Genomic DNA, 12,846 nt, shown 5'->3' with positions numbered 1-12,846 from the left:
CTTTCTATGTTACCTGAAGGAAAACAAAATTGATATTATGAGATGGGATAAAACTAATTTGATTTTTCCCATTTTAGAAGTTGAAATAGAAGGGCTTTGTGTTTATATTTAGAGGACGAGAGTCCGCAACACGCTCACTCCCTCTATTTAGCAAATTGCCCTATATTTAGTCAATCTTGGTTCTGAATTTTATTTTTGGCCGTTCATTCTATCTGTCGGATTTATTATACCTTTTTACTTTTCAAACTTTTGAGTTTCTTTTATGTCCTTTATGGCTTGATATGTTGAAGTAACTCACCTCAAAGATTTTTGACTTCTTGTAATCTCTCTTTATTTTGAACTTTTTGACCCGGTTTTGATAGACAGTATATCAAGTCATGGTCTAATGAATGAATTAAAGAAACAAAATGTTAATCCGGGATATCGACAGTTATGAATAAAAACATTAGCTTGGATTAAAGTTAATACTATAGAAATTCCCCCTTTCATTATCATCAACCAACAATATATGAGTTATAAGGTAGATAATTTTCTTTGTCTGTAAAATTTTTAATTAAATGTGGCTTTTGATTGATAGGCTCAGGGCAGTACATACCATTGACCCCTAATACCAAAAATAAAATAAAAATTTAATCCTTGTGGCTAAGATATAATTCTGCATTTCTATAGAAAAATGATATGCAGATTCATTTTTACGATGAGGTTGAAATTGTTTTTATGAAAAAACAATATTATTATTATTATTATTATTATTTTCTTTAAATGTTGGAAAAAAAAAAAAAAAAGTAATTGCTGACCACAGACCTAATTAGCTAGACTAGATCGTAAGCAAGGTTTAAGCTCGTCAAGCATAATTACTAATTAGTATTTCACCTGAAAGATATCAACACTTTCCATTTAACAAAGAATTAATGGCAGAGTGCCAAGTTTTGAAATCCAAAATGAAAGAATATCAGAAAGAAACAAACTAATCGTGTTCTAACAAGTAACAATCCACAAGTGGAAAGAAAAATAATATATACACTCTCTGTTTCTTTTGTCATTTCCCTTGTCTGATACCAAAATTGCTGAAATGCCAAACTCTATCCGCTTGCTTGCTTCTTTCCTTCCTTCTTTCAATGGGCTTTAATCCGTAACCAATCATTCTCCGATTTGTATATAGTTTAATTTTCAGTGTCACGGCAGCATCCTTATGATGTATAAATAATATTAATTCTGATTGTCATTCTCATTTGCTGGCACTCATTATCGATCAACAGAGAAGGAAATTTCATCCCCATTTCCTCTACCGCCAAAATTGTTATTCTCTTCTTCGCTGTCTCCTTTCAATTGCTCTATCTGTTCCGCAACTTCCTTGATGTCCAATCTTCTCTCCACGTCCTCTTCGCAACATCTCAATCCAATCTTCAACAGATTTATCATCTCCCCTTTGCTATTTTTGGCTCCAGGCATGTCTTTGTCGAACACCTCTCCGATTTTCTTTTCCGTGACCATTTTATTAACCCAAGTTGCTAAATCGGAGTTAGCATCATATCCTGATTTTAGATAGTTTTCCGGAAACCTTCCAGTCAATATCTCTAGTATCAGTATACCGAAGCTCCATATATCAGTCTTGTTGGAAGTGCGGCCACTTTGTGCGTATTCCGGCGACTTATAAGCAATCATGAGATTGTGTGCCTGGTGCGGGTTGATCACTGGCCTCAGAGCATAATCTGCCAAAAGAGGTTCTAAGGAGGGATCTAAGAGCACATTGGAAGATTTGAGATGACCATGGGGAACTAGTATAGGAAGCTCGCTGTACAGATAAGCTAGGCCCTTGGCTACGCCTTTGACAATTCTCAACCGGGTTTGCCATTCCAGCCCTTGCCCTTCCAGGGAAAGGTTGCCTGAAACCGACAGACCAATTATAATAAATAACATATATATAACATAATGCAGAAGAAACAATTAAAGTGTTTGGTGTTAATTAAGGAATTACCATGAAGACTACTAGCCAAGCTGCCATACGGACAATACTCATAAACCAATAGCTTCTCTTCCCTGCGATAATAGAAGGCTGCGAGCGGCAACAAGTTAGGATGCTTCAATCTGCCCAGCCTTCTCATGTGCTCATGAAACTCCTCTCTGCCCACATTGTTCATATGCCTATACCTCTTTACAACAATTGGTTTCCCATTCGACACCGAAGCCTTATACGATGCCCCAAATGTCCCGCTTCCCAAAACTTCTGCTGATGCTCTCAGCAAATCGTTCAAATCAAACTTTTCAATATCCTCCGTCACAAATGTCAGCTTATCCGCCCTGTCCGCCCTCCTCGAGTGCACGCTGCTCTCCCCGCTCATGTCGCGTTCTTGATTCCGTCCGTGCAAGGGTGCGATTTTGTTTGAATTCGCGGATAAGGTAGATTTCTCCTCCGCTTCATCATTTTTTCTGCGGAACATGGCCAAACACTGCAAAATAGCTGCCACCATTATCACCACCAGTATTACAATCATTATGATTGTTCCAGCGTTTTTCTTCACGGCATGTATGGTGGAGTCGCATGCATCTAGAGGCAGCCCACATAGGTCTTTGTTGCCTGAAAATCCCATATTAGTATGAGTCATTGAACTGCATTTATGCCGAAAAGACAGACAACAAACAGAGAATATATTACCAGAAAAGGCGTCGGGATTCATCTTGCTGAGTGATTCGGGGATAGTGCCCTCCAATAAATTGCTTGCCAGATTAATTGACCTTAGACGATGCTGTTGAAAATCAGGAATTGGGCCACTGAATTGATTGCCTTCCAGTCTCAACTGCGTGAGCCTGGGCAAAGTAGCCAACGAGGAAGGAATGTGACCCGTAAACTCATTATTGGCCATGAACAGTCTCTTCAAAGAACCCATGCCTTGAAACGCATCGGCAGGAATTTGTCCTGAGAAGCCATTATTAGACAAGTACAAGGCTTTCAATCTGCCTAGTTTCTTAATATCAGGTAATGGGCCACTCAATTCATTGTTCATGAGGCTGAGTGTTCGAAAGTAAGGCAATTGAACAAGAGGATCGACGTCGATGTTGCCCGTTAATCTCATATGTTCTAGTTTTAATCCCCAGATGGTTCCGTTCCAACAAAGAACCCCTCTCCAATTAGAAAGATGGCCGTCGCAAGGGTTCACCGACGAGTTCCAATTGGAAAGAGGCGCCTTGTTCTCTAGCGATTGCTTGAACTTTAAAAGGGCGGCCGAATCCATGCCGTCACCAGATGCCAATACCATCAAGGATGATACCACAACAATCGCCAATGCCAATGTTTGAGTATTTTTGCGCGCAAGCGTTGCTGCGAGCGCGCCCATTAATGATTATTTGTTTTGTTATTTTTTTTTATATATATATATGTAAAAGCTTGATTGAGGAACAAAACCAAATTTTATTAATTCTGTTTTTTCTTTGCAAACGAAAAATCCAGTCAGAAAGGGCCAGAATGTGGAGAGCAGACTGCGAAGGGATAACAAAAATATTTGAAGATTATTAAAAGAAAAAATTAAAAAAGAAGAAGAAGAAGAAGAAGAAGAAGAAACAAAAGAATTGAAAGGAGAAAGAGTGAAAATTGAAAATGGAAAGGGAAAGAGTTCGAGATTTCCAGAAAGGGTTTGTATTTTAGAGGTGGAGCTATAGTGCGGGAGAGGGACAAGGCAGGCCGTCGAATTTAATGTAATTGTTAGTTGTGAATTAGGTTAAATGAAGGACTATATTGCAAATAAAAAAGAATGCCAATTTTAATCATCCTTATAGTAATTTATCATTGACAGATGTCTTTACTTAATTTAATTGCTTGCTTGTTTGTTTGTTTGTTAATTAACTGCCCAAGTGCTATGTCTGTTACCACAAACTAAGTAACTAGTACAGGCCATCGCAACTCACTTTTGCTGGAAAATCATTCCATTTAAATTAAACGACAATATAAGCATTTATTATTTATTAGGGATCGGAAATGTTGTTGATAAAAGTAAAAATTCCAAATGACATTTTAAATGCTAATGTCGTTGTCGTTGTCGTTGTCGTTGGAGGGGAATGAGCAGCCTTTTGCGGTACTCTGCCAGAGCCCACAACGGGAAACAGTCCTTGTATATGGGATAGTGTAACATGTTGTTATTCTTGAAAGCTCCCAATATTTCCTTCAAAACAAAACAAAACAAAACAAACCAACTATTATTAATATACAAAAATAAAAATAAAAATAAATAAAAAGAAAACTGAATACCTGCTGTGGGAAGCTACCATCCTCCAATTGTGAATTGATCAACAGCTTTGCACCACTGTGAAGAGGAGTTGGGTCTCTCTCCATCTATCCAAAATACAATTTTAACATCAACTCAACAACATGGATTAAGTAATTAATTGCTTGAAGCATCTCAATTCTCAGCTGACCTGCCCTCCACTCATTAAACCCAGCATAGCCCAGGCTGTCTGCACCAAATTCGACCTCCGTCCTTCCAGGGCTGTGTATATCTGAATCATCATCATCATCATATAATTAAGCTTATACTACATCCAAGCAAAGAAAGCAAATCGGAAATGTGGCTTGTTTTTTTAACCTTATTAGGGCAAGAAAGATAGCTTTCTCCCCACCCACCGTCAGGGCTCTGATTTTTGAGTAGAAATTCAACTCCTCTACGCATAGCTGGGCATTGATGGTAAGTTTTTCCAGCTGCAGATAGCCCTACAAGTGCAAACCAAGTGCCATAAATGAAGCAAATCCCCCAATTTCCATACCAAGAACCGTCAGCCGTTTGAATATCTTGGAGATATCCAACAGCATTAGCAATGGACTTTTCAATTTCTTTAGTCCTATGACATGGGTGCATCTTCTTAAACATTGCTAATGCGTCGATTGCAGATGATGTGCATTCTACGTACCTGCAATTATCACAGTTCACCATTTATTAACTTGCTATTATTTAATTCTCAACTGTTCATGTATAATTTAATTAGTCTTACTCGTGCTCTATCACAATGTTCTCCAGAAATTCCACAGGATTGAGTTTCTAATGGCAGATAAAGATAGAGAATTAGCATTGGAACTGAATTACCTTTAGAGGGAGAAGAAGAAGAAGAAGAAGAAGAAGACAAAAAACTGAATTACCTCTAACCACATTGCACCTCTTACCGGCTCCCAGGGTGGTAAACCACCGTTTTTACTCTGCAATTATATAAATTCAGTCATCTACCATATAAATATAATTAATTAAAACAATTGAGAGTACTGTGACAGAGACCTGCAGGGAAAGTATAACGTTGACGGCATCGTATAAGCGTTCAGGCTCTGCTTTCTCACCAATGATTTCAGTAGGCAATTCCGACGCATACAGAAGACACTGCATGTGCAATTTAATTTAGAATGTTAATATTAATTAATGTTGTTGAGATGAAAACTCAATCACCTTCAAGCCTTCCGCAGTGCAATCAGAGACTTGCCAGCCATGATCTTGATCCGAGAATGGCCATGCTCCTTTAGAAATGTGACGAAACATCCCCTTGAAGTCCCCTGCTGGATTGTCCTGGATCTTTTTCCAAAATTTAGACTATCGGTTAATTAATTAATTAATCAATAGTGCAAGAAAAATCAATAACTTAGCTAGGTACCTGGGTTTTCTTAATGAAATCATATGCTTTGGCTAATGCAGGCGAGAGCTCATCGGCAAGGTCACTGAGAAACAAGGCTTGGAAGGTAAAATTAGCATCCCAGGACTGACTGCCGAAGCCCTGTTATAAGTAGATAAAAAAATTGTTATATATACTTTTGGAAGATCGATGTTGAAGTCATAAGTGGATAAATTTGATTACTGACCGAAACTTTCAACCCATCCTCAGCAAGCCACAAGTAATCAGGAACCCTGGCAATATGCTTTTTGAAACAAATACCATCTGGATCTTCCACCCAGCAGGCAAGCATGCATAAGGCCTATATATACAGATACATGATGCATATATATGTATTTAGTATATACCAATGCAACTGTATCAATTAAAAAAAAAAGAAAGTGTATACCTTCTCTACACATCCGATGGTAATGTACCTACTGTTTTCATCTTCATAGTGGATGTGATTCATGGTTGCCTGAAGAGCCTTTTCTCTGATTAACTTGCTGAAAGGCCAGCGTGTTAGAAGCGGCTCTGACATTATGTACAGACTATCCCACATAAAATTTTGAATCCTGGAATGGGGATAATACAGATCCTCTTTGGCACACAGATCACGCACACTCCTCCACTCTATCTTATCATAAGGCTGACGGAAGATTTCCTCTCTCAGTTGCAGAATCAGAGGAGTGATTGCCCCAACAAATCTTTTCCCGTATAAATATGACATGGGCATGTAAACCATCCGACAGTAGCACCACATTTTTGCTGCATATACATATATTGGTTTCTTTAATTTATAATTCTACTTCTGGTTAATATTATAAAACACATTCAGCAGCCAACCTGGATGTATAGGAAAAAAAGAAGGGAAAATCCAGAACTCCGGAGGCATAGGGTTGCATCCTGACCAGTCATATAGACCAAGAATCTACCAAAAAAAAAAAAAAATGTTAATTGAAAATTATAAATGTATAGTGGAGCGCAGTGGAGTAACTACAGACCGCAAGCCAAGTCTTTCCCCAGGAGGAAATATAGGTGGCACCACCATGGTCGAGGATCCAGTTTCGAGCTCTGGCACAGGCATTGTCGAGACCACCATTAGGTCCTTCCCCTAACATTCGCATACAAATGTAACTCAGCACTGTGCAGAACATGCAACTGTGACTCTCTATGTCTATTCCCCACCCGCCATCTTCATTCTGCATGCCACATCCGTCATTGGTTACCACCTTTAGCTTTATATATATGTATTAAATGTACATAGATAATATATATACCTGATGATTGTACAAGTAGCGTAGGATTTCTCTGCGATACTCGGCATGGAAATAAGTGTTCAGATGGCCAGTAATGTACAGACAGAACACCTGCAATTACTTATGGAAATGAGCATACGTGCAATAATTAGTTAGCTAATATGTATGAAAAGAAATAAGATGTGCTTACAAAGGGCGGGGTAAAATAAAGTACGCCCGCATTTTCAGCAGGCCAATGACCGTCGCTAGCTTGCAGAGCTGATAAGAAGTGGGCAGACCTCCTTATCGCTGTTGTCGTCTTCTCATACGTCATTTGCTCACCATTTTCTATCGTAACTCTTGGTATCGTTTGTCTGAAATTATTCTGTCTTAGAGCCTGCATTTTTTCACATTTGATACTAATTAATCAAGTAACAACTTGACATGCATACGAAAACCCTAACTACATATATTAATGAATGAATGAATGGTGGGTGGACCTGAAATTGCCAAAGGAGATTGGAACAGCACTTGACTTGAAAGCGGTTCTGATAGAAGTGAAGGCGAGCTTCCTCAACCTGGGCTCGCTCTTCAGGACTGCCACTCTCACTCTCATATTCCCATGTTTGCCTTCCTGTGAAGTTGTTTGTACTGAATAAGTATGGGCTACCGCTTCCCTCTGCGATCTTTAGCCGCCACATTTCCTCCTTTAATGAGGTGATTGCTTTGCAGGGTCTACTTAATTATATACGCAAAAACTATATACGTCAATGACTTGCAAGCATTTCCAGAGTAGTTGGAGTGTAATCTTAATTAATACTGTACGCTGACACTGTCTTCTTTGACCTTTTCCTTCCTTCCTTCCTTCATTCATTCCAATATATAAAAAAAATTCCATGCATGTGACAGCTGGTTATTGATCGTTAACATGCAACAACTCTTAAACCTTTGCGCTCAAGTTACAAAGACAACACCCTTAATTTTCAACTTAAAATAATCCTCCAATGTCAAACATACAATGCTCAGACGCAACCCCTTATTTTAAGCAATCTATATTTCTTTATTTATAAAAGTCTAAATTACCGCAAGATGAAAATAAAAGAACAAAATTTTTCTTATTTAATTATATATTTAAAAATTTTACCTTTTTGGATCATAAGTTTTATTTATTTTTTTTTTTTGAATTTACTATAAATAAATCAAAAATTCATAAACAAAATTAAATATTTGTTTATCATGTTGGCGACACTTAATTAATGTAAAATTATTGTTCTACACCTAAGTCAACTATGACAAATGAATTTCATATTTTTTTTTATACATATTACCGAGAGGCCCTTGTGTCTAAGCTACATTTCATTGCATGATACGTCACCGTTTTAGTTGACAGTTGTGATTATAATTATATTACATATATATAAACGAGGACAAAAATCAATATTGTGTTTTCTATATTTAATTAAGAAATATTAGATTAAATCACAAGTAAGAAACAAGAATTAAGAGTCACGGATGCAAATCTAATTTAATTTTATCAAAGTCATAATAGTAAGCAATCTTTACCCGTGAAGGCGATAACTTGTTTGTCGCTCATTCAAAGGCAATGAACAGTCCCTTGACTCTTTTTTTTTTTTTTTTTTTTTTTGAAATTTTTAAATTTTTAATAAAAATAAGGACGATTGCCTCCAACGTGAGAAGGGTTCAGGCATTTAAAAATAACATGCATTAAATCTTCGCCGTCGCCACATAACAAGCAAGTGCACTCCAAATCAATACCCGTGTTCTTTAAGTTTAGCGTAGTAGGAATAAAATTACGATTAGCTCGCCATAAAAGATTTTTATTCTTAGGAGGGATAAGGAGCTTCCATAACAATTTCCGATCACCAAAAGAGTTAGGGACAATAGCATTAGAGATAGAGAGAGCAATATAATAGGCCGATTTCATTGTATATAAACCGGATCTGGAATAGTGCCAAGTAAGGGAATCATTAATCTCCAATGAACTCAAAGGGATAGACAAAAACACAATTCACTAGATGGAGAAAGGTTTAGAGTTTAGCAACATCCAAGTAATGAGCATCATCAATAAAATCAAAAACTTTCATAACACTATAGGATCACTGGTAGTTGGCCATATAACACAAAAATTATCATCCCTAGGTAGCCAAGGGTCAATAAAAAAATTAATAGAAGTGTCATCACCCACCTTCTAGCGAATACATTTTTTCAGGATATCCATTGATCGCAATAGACTCTTTTATATAAAAACACCAATTATTAACAATAATAGGTTATTACCTCAATTTGAACTAAATTAAATTACTATTTTTTGTATTGATTTACCCGTAAATAAAGCATTTTGAAAAGTCCGTTTCACTAATTAATCTTTGCAGACGGATAATTTTTTTCACTCATAAAACCTATACGTTGTTGGATCGGCGTTGTATGATTGATTGATAAAGTGTTTGATGATTCGTATAGATCATAATTGATTCGTACCCAAACTAGATTGTAGGTATTTAGTACCCAAGCAAGATTGTAAGTATTTGGTATGAGCAGCTAACAGCCATTAAAAATCTCAATCTATTATTGACTTCATTAGTATGTTTTGAAAGTTTTTCGTATAAGTTGCTCACCGATTTCAGTTGCATATATATATATATATTCTACGTGGACTTTATTAACTTCATAAAATAATTACTAGCAAATTTCCTTTTTTAAAATTATTTTTTGTGATCATAGTTGGCTTTCTTTTTTAAAATATTAATTTATGAAACGTATGAATATAAATGATATTGACGTTTACCAAACATTCTCTTCGGTTTTCATAAATGCAAACAAATCTTACCTAACAAAAATCATACTACTAGTTATCTGATATTTAGCCTTAATTATTAATTAATTCTAATATTTTTGACTAAACAACTGAATTGTTTGTAGTTTTTGGATTTATTAAACTATTACATATAATGTTATCATTAAATATTCAATAAGGTTTGACTATTTGGTCGTTTACATTTAATATAATGTTATTGTTTAATCTTTCACATTCAATTTTTGATTTAACAGCAAAAATAATGGATGGATTAATTAGTGTATGTATATATATATTTCTGGGAGATACAGGAATTAATAGGCAAGTCTAATGTCATTACAAAACATAAAATGTTGTCTCGAAGTATACATCATATGGTATCACAGACTTAATTTCACCCGTCATAACTCAGGTATACATACTATTACGTTATCGTAATTTGTAGCATAAACACGAATGATATTCAATTTTGTACACACCTGTTAACCGGCTAGGAGGCTGAAGCAGTGGTCTTCCAAAAGTAGGTTTCACTTTAATAGCTGACACAACATGCCACATCAGCATTTTTAGTCCAAATTTCAGTTGTTATCTCTCCTAAGCGACATAGAACTTCCCTCCTCTCTCTCTCTCTTTCTCTCTCTGCAGAAGCCAGAAACTCTTCTTCTCCGTCTTCTACTCATTCCCCATTTTCTCTATCTTCAAGGTCATTCTCTACGTTTTGTCTCGCTCGCTTCGCTTCCCGTGCTTCAAAAGCAATCAAATCAGTGGCAGTGTTACTTCAGCCACCGGGGTATATGCGACAGAGGACGTCGTTGTACGTGTGTGATTTGGATCCGGAAGTTACTGAAACGGACCTCAGCGTTGCTTTTTTCCAAATGGGTCCCATTTCCTCTATTCGCCTCTGTCGTTGCCGCTCTCTCCGGCAAGTCTCTCTGTTACGGGCATGTCAACTTCTATTCTCACGATAAAGATATAATCTACGAGTATTATCGTGAAATTCCTTCTCTATCTCTGCATAAGAGGGATTTATTGGATTTTTTTTATTAACTTTATTTTCGGTTTCTATTTATACAAATGCATGTCTTCCCTTTTATAGTGTTTTGTGTTTTTGTTTCTTTATTAATGAAGATTCTGGTTATGGGCTTTCAGGTTTTCTCTACTCCTTTATCAAATAATAATGTCTTGTAGCGTTTCTGCTATATCTCTGTTATGGAGACATTGACATGATTTTAGTTGACTTTGGTAATTGGTGCTAGACTAGTTGGAATATGAAGCTCTGGCTCTCTCTTGCTCCCCTTGCAATAAATTTATGGGGAAAGAAACTCTCTCTAGTTTCTTTATGTGTATATTTTATGTACGTATATAGAATACAGATTCTGGCATTTATTATTTTTCCTATTTCTTTTGTTTTCTTCTGATTTATGTAGTGTAGATTTGGCTATAGAGCAAAGCTCTGTTACTCTATTTAAATCATTCCATATGATATAAATGTGTTTATATGTTTATATGATATACAAATTAAAGTGAAACCCATGTTTAGAAGACCGCCGCATCAGCCTTGTACCCGGTTAGCAGGTCTTTTTTAAATTACTGTGCACATACATATTTATGTTACAAATTGAAATGGAGGTACGACAACGTGTACTGTGAATGAAATTAAGCCTAGCATCACATGATCTGAGAGTGAAGGAATTCATTCTAATTATATGGGTGTTGAAGGCAATGTAAATCGCTTTCTGTATTCTGCCAGAGCCCACATTGGATACATGTTCCTGTATGCTGCGTAGTGTAACATGCAGTTCTTACTGAACACCCCTGTGATTTCCTGTTGAGGAAATAGAAATCACAACATAAATAGAAATCAAATAAACATAACTGTTTAAAGTGATCTTCCCTATAGATATATACCTGTTGAGGAAAATCTCCATCTTCCAATTGGGAATTAATTATCAGCGTTGCAGCTCGGTGAAGAGGTGTAGGGTCTCTATCCATCTGCTTCATTAATGATTATATCCATCACAATTCAACGACATACTATAAAAACAAGGCTGTAATGTACATATATAGTCATTTCAGACCACTCACCTGTCCTGCGCTGATTAGACCCATCATTGCCCAAGCTGTATGTACCAAATTTGATCGACCTTCCAGAGCTACATATTTCTGCACAGCAACTTACGTTTAGCCACTTGTTTGTCTTGACTTTTGACACCAAATTAATTAAAATCATATAATTGTATCGTACTTTCTCAGGGCATGAAAGGTAGCTTTCTCCCCAGCCTCCGTCTTCTTTTTGTATTCTGAGGAGAAAATCAACACCTTTTCGCATAACAGTAGAATTGTTGTAGGTCTTGCCAGAAGCGGCAAGGCCTCCCAGTGCAAACCATGTTCCATAAGTGAAGCAAACTCCCCAATTCCCATACCATCCACCCTCCCTGGTTTGTACATTTTCCAAGTATCTTACAGCATTCACGATGAAATTCTCAATCTCTTTCTTTCGATGCCCTGGGTGTGATTTCTGGAACAAAGTTAAAGCGTGGATTGCGGATGAAGTGCACTCCACAGATTCATGCTCAATCACAATGTCAGCGAAAAATTCTGTAGGATTTAATATCTGAAAATTTGCAGTCATCCAGGACAAACTTACATGAATTGATTAATATAGTTGTCCCCATTGGTCATTGAATTGAAACGCTAAAAAAAAAAAAAAAGAAAGGAAAATAAGTCACTCACTTCTAACCATTCTTGAGCCCCAGCAGGCTCCCATGCTGCTAAGCCTCCATTTTTACTCTGCATCAATGAATTAACGAATGAGTTGAAAAATAAATATATGCATCATATATATATATATATATATATATATTATAGAAAGAGGAATAGATTGACGGGAACCTGCAGAGAAAGAAGGATATTGACAGCATCGTACAACTGTTGAGGCTCCACTTTGTCACCAACAATCTCTGGCGGCATCATTGAGAAAAGAAGGCAACACTTAACTCCTTCGGCAGTGCAATCAGAAACTTGCCATCCGTGATCTTGGTCAGAGAAAGTCCATGACCCCTTTGAAATATGCCTGTGCATGCTCTTGAAGTCCCCTGAAGGATTCTCCTTCACTTGAGATTCCTTTATGAAGTTATGGCCTCTCTTTAACACGTCTCCAATTTCTTGTGT

The 12,846-nt window shown here is 36.8% G+C and overlaps 3 protein-coding genes across 3 annotated transcripts; all 3 read right to left on the bottom strand.

Moving 5' to 3' along the window:
- Window positions 1–819: 819 nt before the first annotated feature.
- Window positions 820–3,456, bottom strand: LOC105646128 (pollen receptor-like kinase 4). The gene is made up of 3 exons (XM_012231908.4): window positions 2,657–3,456; window positions 1,979–2,578; window positions 820–1,886 (listed from the first exon to the last, which is right to left on the bottom strand). The coding sequence occupies exons 1-3, from the start codon at window positions 3,333–3,335 to the stop codon at window positions 1,246–1,248; spliced, it is 1,920 nt and encodes a 639-aa protein (XP_012087298.1). The 5' UTR covers window positions 3,336–3,456; the 3' UTR covers window positions 820–1,245.
- Window positions 3,457–3,903: 447 nt separating this feature from the next.
- LOC105646244 (beta-amyrin synthase) lies at window positions 3,904–7,599 on the bottom strand. The gene is made up of 16 exons (XM_012232059.4): window positions 7,361–7,599; window positions 7,072–7,257; window positions 6,903–6,992; window positions 6,627–6,824; window positions 6,469–6,553; window positions 6,032–6,390; window positions 5,831–5,944; window positions 5,626–5,745; window positions 5,424–5,546; window positions 5,259–5,357; window positions 5,126–5,182; window positions 4,981–5,027; window positions 4,578–4,899; window positions 4,411–4,491; window positions 4,244–4,327; window positions 3,904–4,157 (listed from the first exon to the last, which is right to left on the bottom strand). The coding sequence occupies exons 1-16, from the start codon at window positions 7,559–7,561 to the stop codon at window positions 4,017–4,019; spliced, it is 2,307 nt and encodes a 768-aa protein (XP_012087449.1). The 5' UTR covers window positions 7,562–7,599; the 3' UTR covers window positions 3,904–4,016.
- Window positions 7,600–11,131: 3,532 nt separating this feature from the next.
- LOC149492874 (beta-amyrin synthase-like) lies at window positions 11,132–12,840 on the bottom strand. The gene is made up of 6 exons (XM_089726978.1): window positions 12,568–12,840; window positions 12,409–12,465; window positions 11,921–12,289; window positions 11,761–11,838; window positions 11,584–11,667; window positions 11,132–11,500 (listed from the first exon to the last, which is right to left on the bottom strand). The coding sequence occupies exons 1-6, from the start codon at window positions 12,754–12,756 to the stop codon at window positions 11,378–11,380; spliced, it is 900 nt and encodes a 299-aa protein (XP_089583104.1). The 5' UTR covers window positions 12,757–12,840; the 3' UTR covers window positions 11,132–11,377.
- Window positions 12,841–12,846: the final 6 nt, after the last annotated feature.

Source organism: Jatropha curcas, chromosome 10 (genome assembly GCF_041381405.1).
Source record: "Jatropha curcas cultivar XTBG-Jc1 chromosome 10, XTBG_Jcur_1.0, whole genome shotgun sequence".
In the NCBI taxonomy this organism is placed as follows: domain Eukaryota; kingdom Viridiplantae; phylum Streptophyta; class Magnoliopsida; order Malpighiales; family Euphorbiaceae; genus Jatropha; species Jatropha curcas.
This window is presented reverse-complemented; position numbering and strand designations above follow the sequence as displayed.

What these genes read in the sequence shown, in the direction of transcription:
- LOC105646128 (XM_012231908.4), bottom strand. Translation starts at nt 3,335, where the DNA reads ATGGGCGCGCTCGCAGCAACGCTTGCGCGCAAAAATACTCAAACATTG. An exon ending in GAATCCCGACGCCTTTTCTG is followed by an intron (nt 2,579 to 2,656) that starts GTAATATATTCT and finishes TGGGATTTTCAG; the next exon opens with GCAACAAAGACCTATGTGGG. An exon ending in CTTGGCTAGTAGTCTTCATG is followed by an intron (nt 1,887 to 1,978) that starts GTAATTCCTTAA and finishes TGTCGGTTTCAG; the next exon opens with GCAACCTTTCCCTGGAAGGG.
- LOC105646244 (XM_012232059.4), bottom strand. Translation starts at nt 7,561, where the DNA reads ATGTGGCGGCTAAAGATCGCAGAGGGAAGCGGTAGCCCATACTTATTC. An exon ending in ACGTTATACTTTCCCTGCAG is followed by an intron (nt 5,183 to 5,258) that starts GTCTCTGTCACA and finishes ATATAATTGCAG; the next exon opens with AGTAAAAACGGTGGTTTACC. An exon ending in ATGGTAGCTTCCCACAGCAG is followed by an intron (nt 4,158 to 4,243) that starts GTATTCAGTTTT and finishes TTTGTTTTGAAG; the next exon opens with GAAATATTGGGAGCTTTCAA.
- LOC149492874 (XM_089726978.1), bottom strand. Translation starts at nt 12,756, where the DNA reads ATGCACAGGCATATTTCAAAGGGGTCATGGACTTTCTCTGACCAAGAT. An exon ending in ACCTTTCATGCCCTGAGAAA is followed by an intron (nt 11,839 to 11,920) that starts GTACGATACAAT and finishes GTTGCTGTGCAG; the next exon opens with AAATATGTAGCTCTGGAAGG. An exon ending in ATGGAGATTTTCCTCAACAG is followed by an intron (nt 11,501 to 11,583) that starts GTATATATCTAT and finishes TTTCCTCAACAG; the next exon opens with GAAATCACAGGGGTGTTCAG.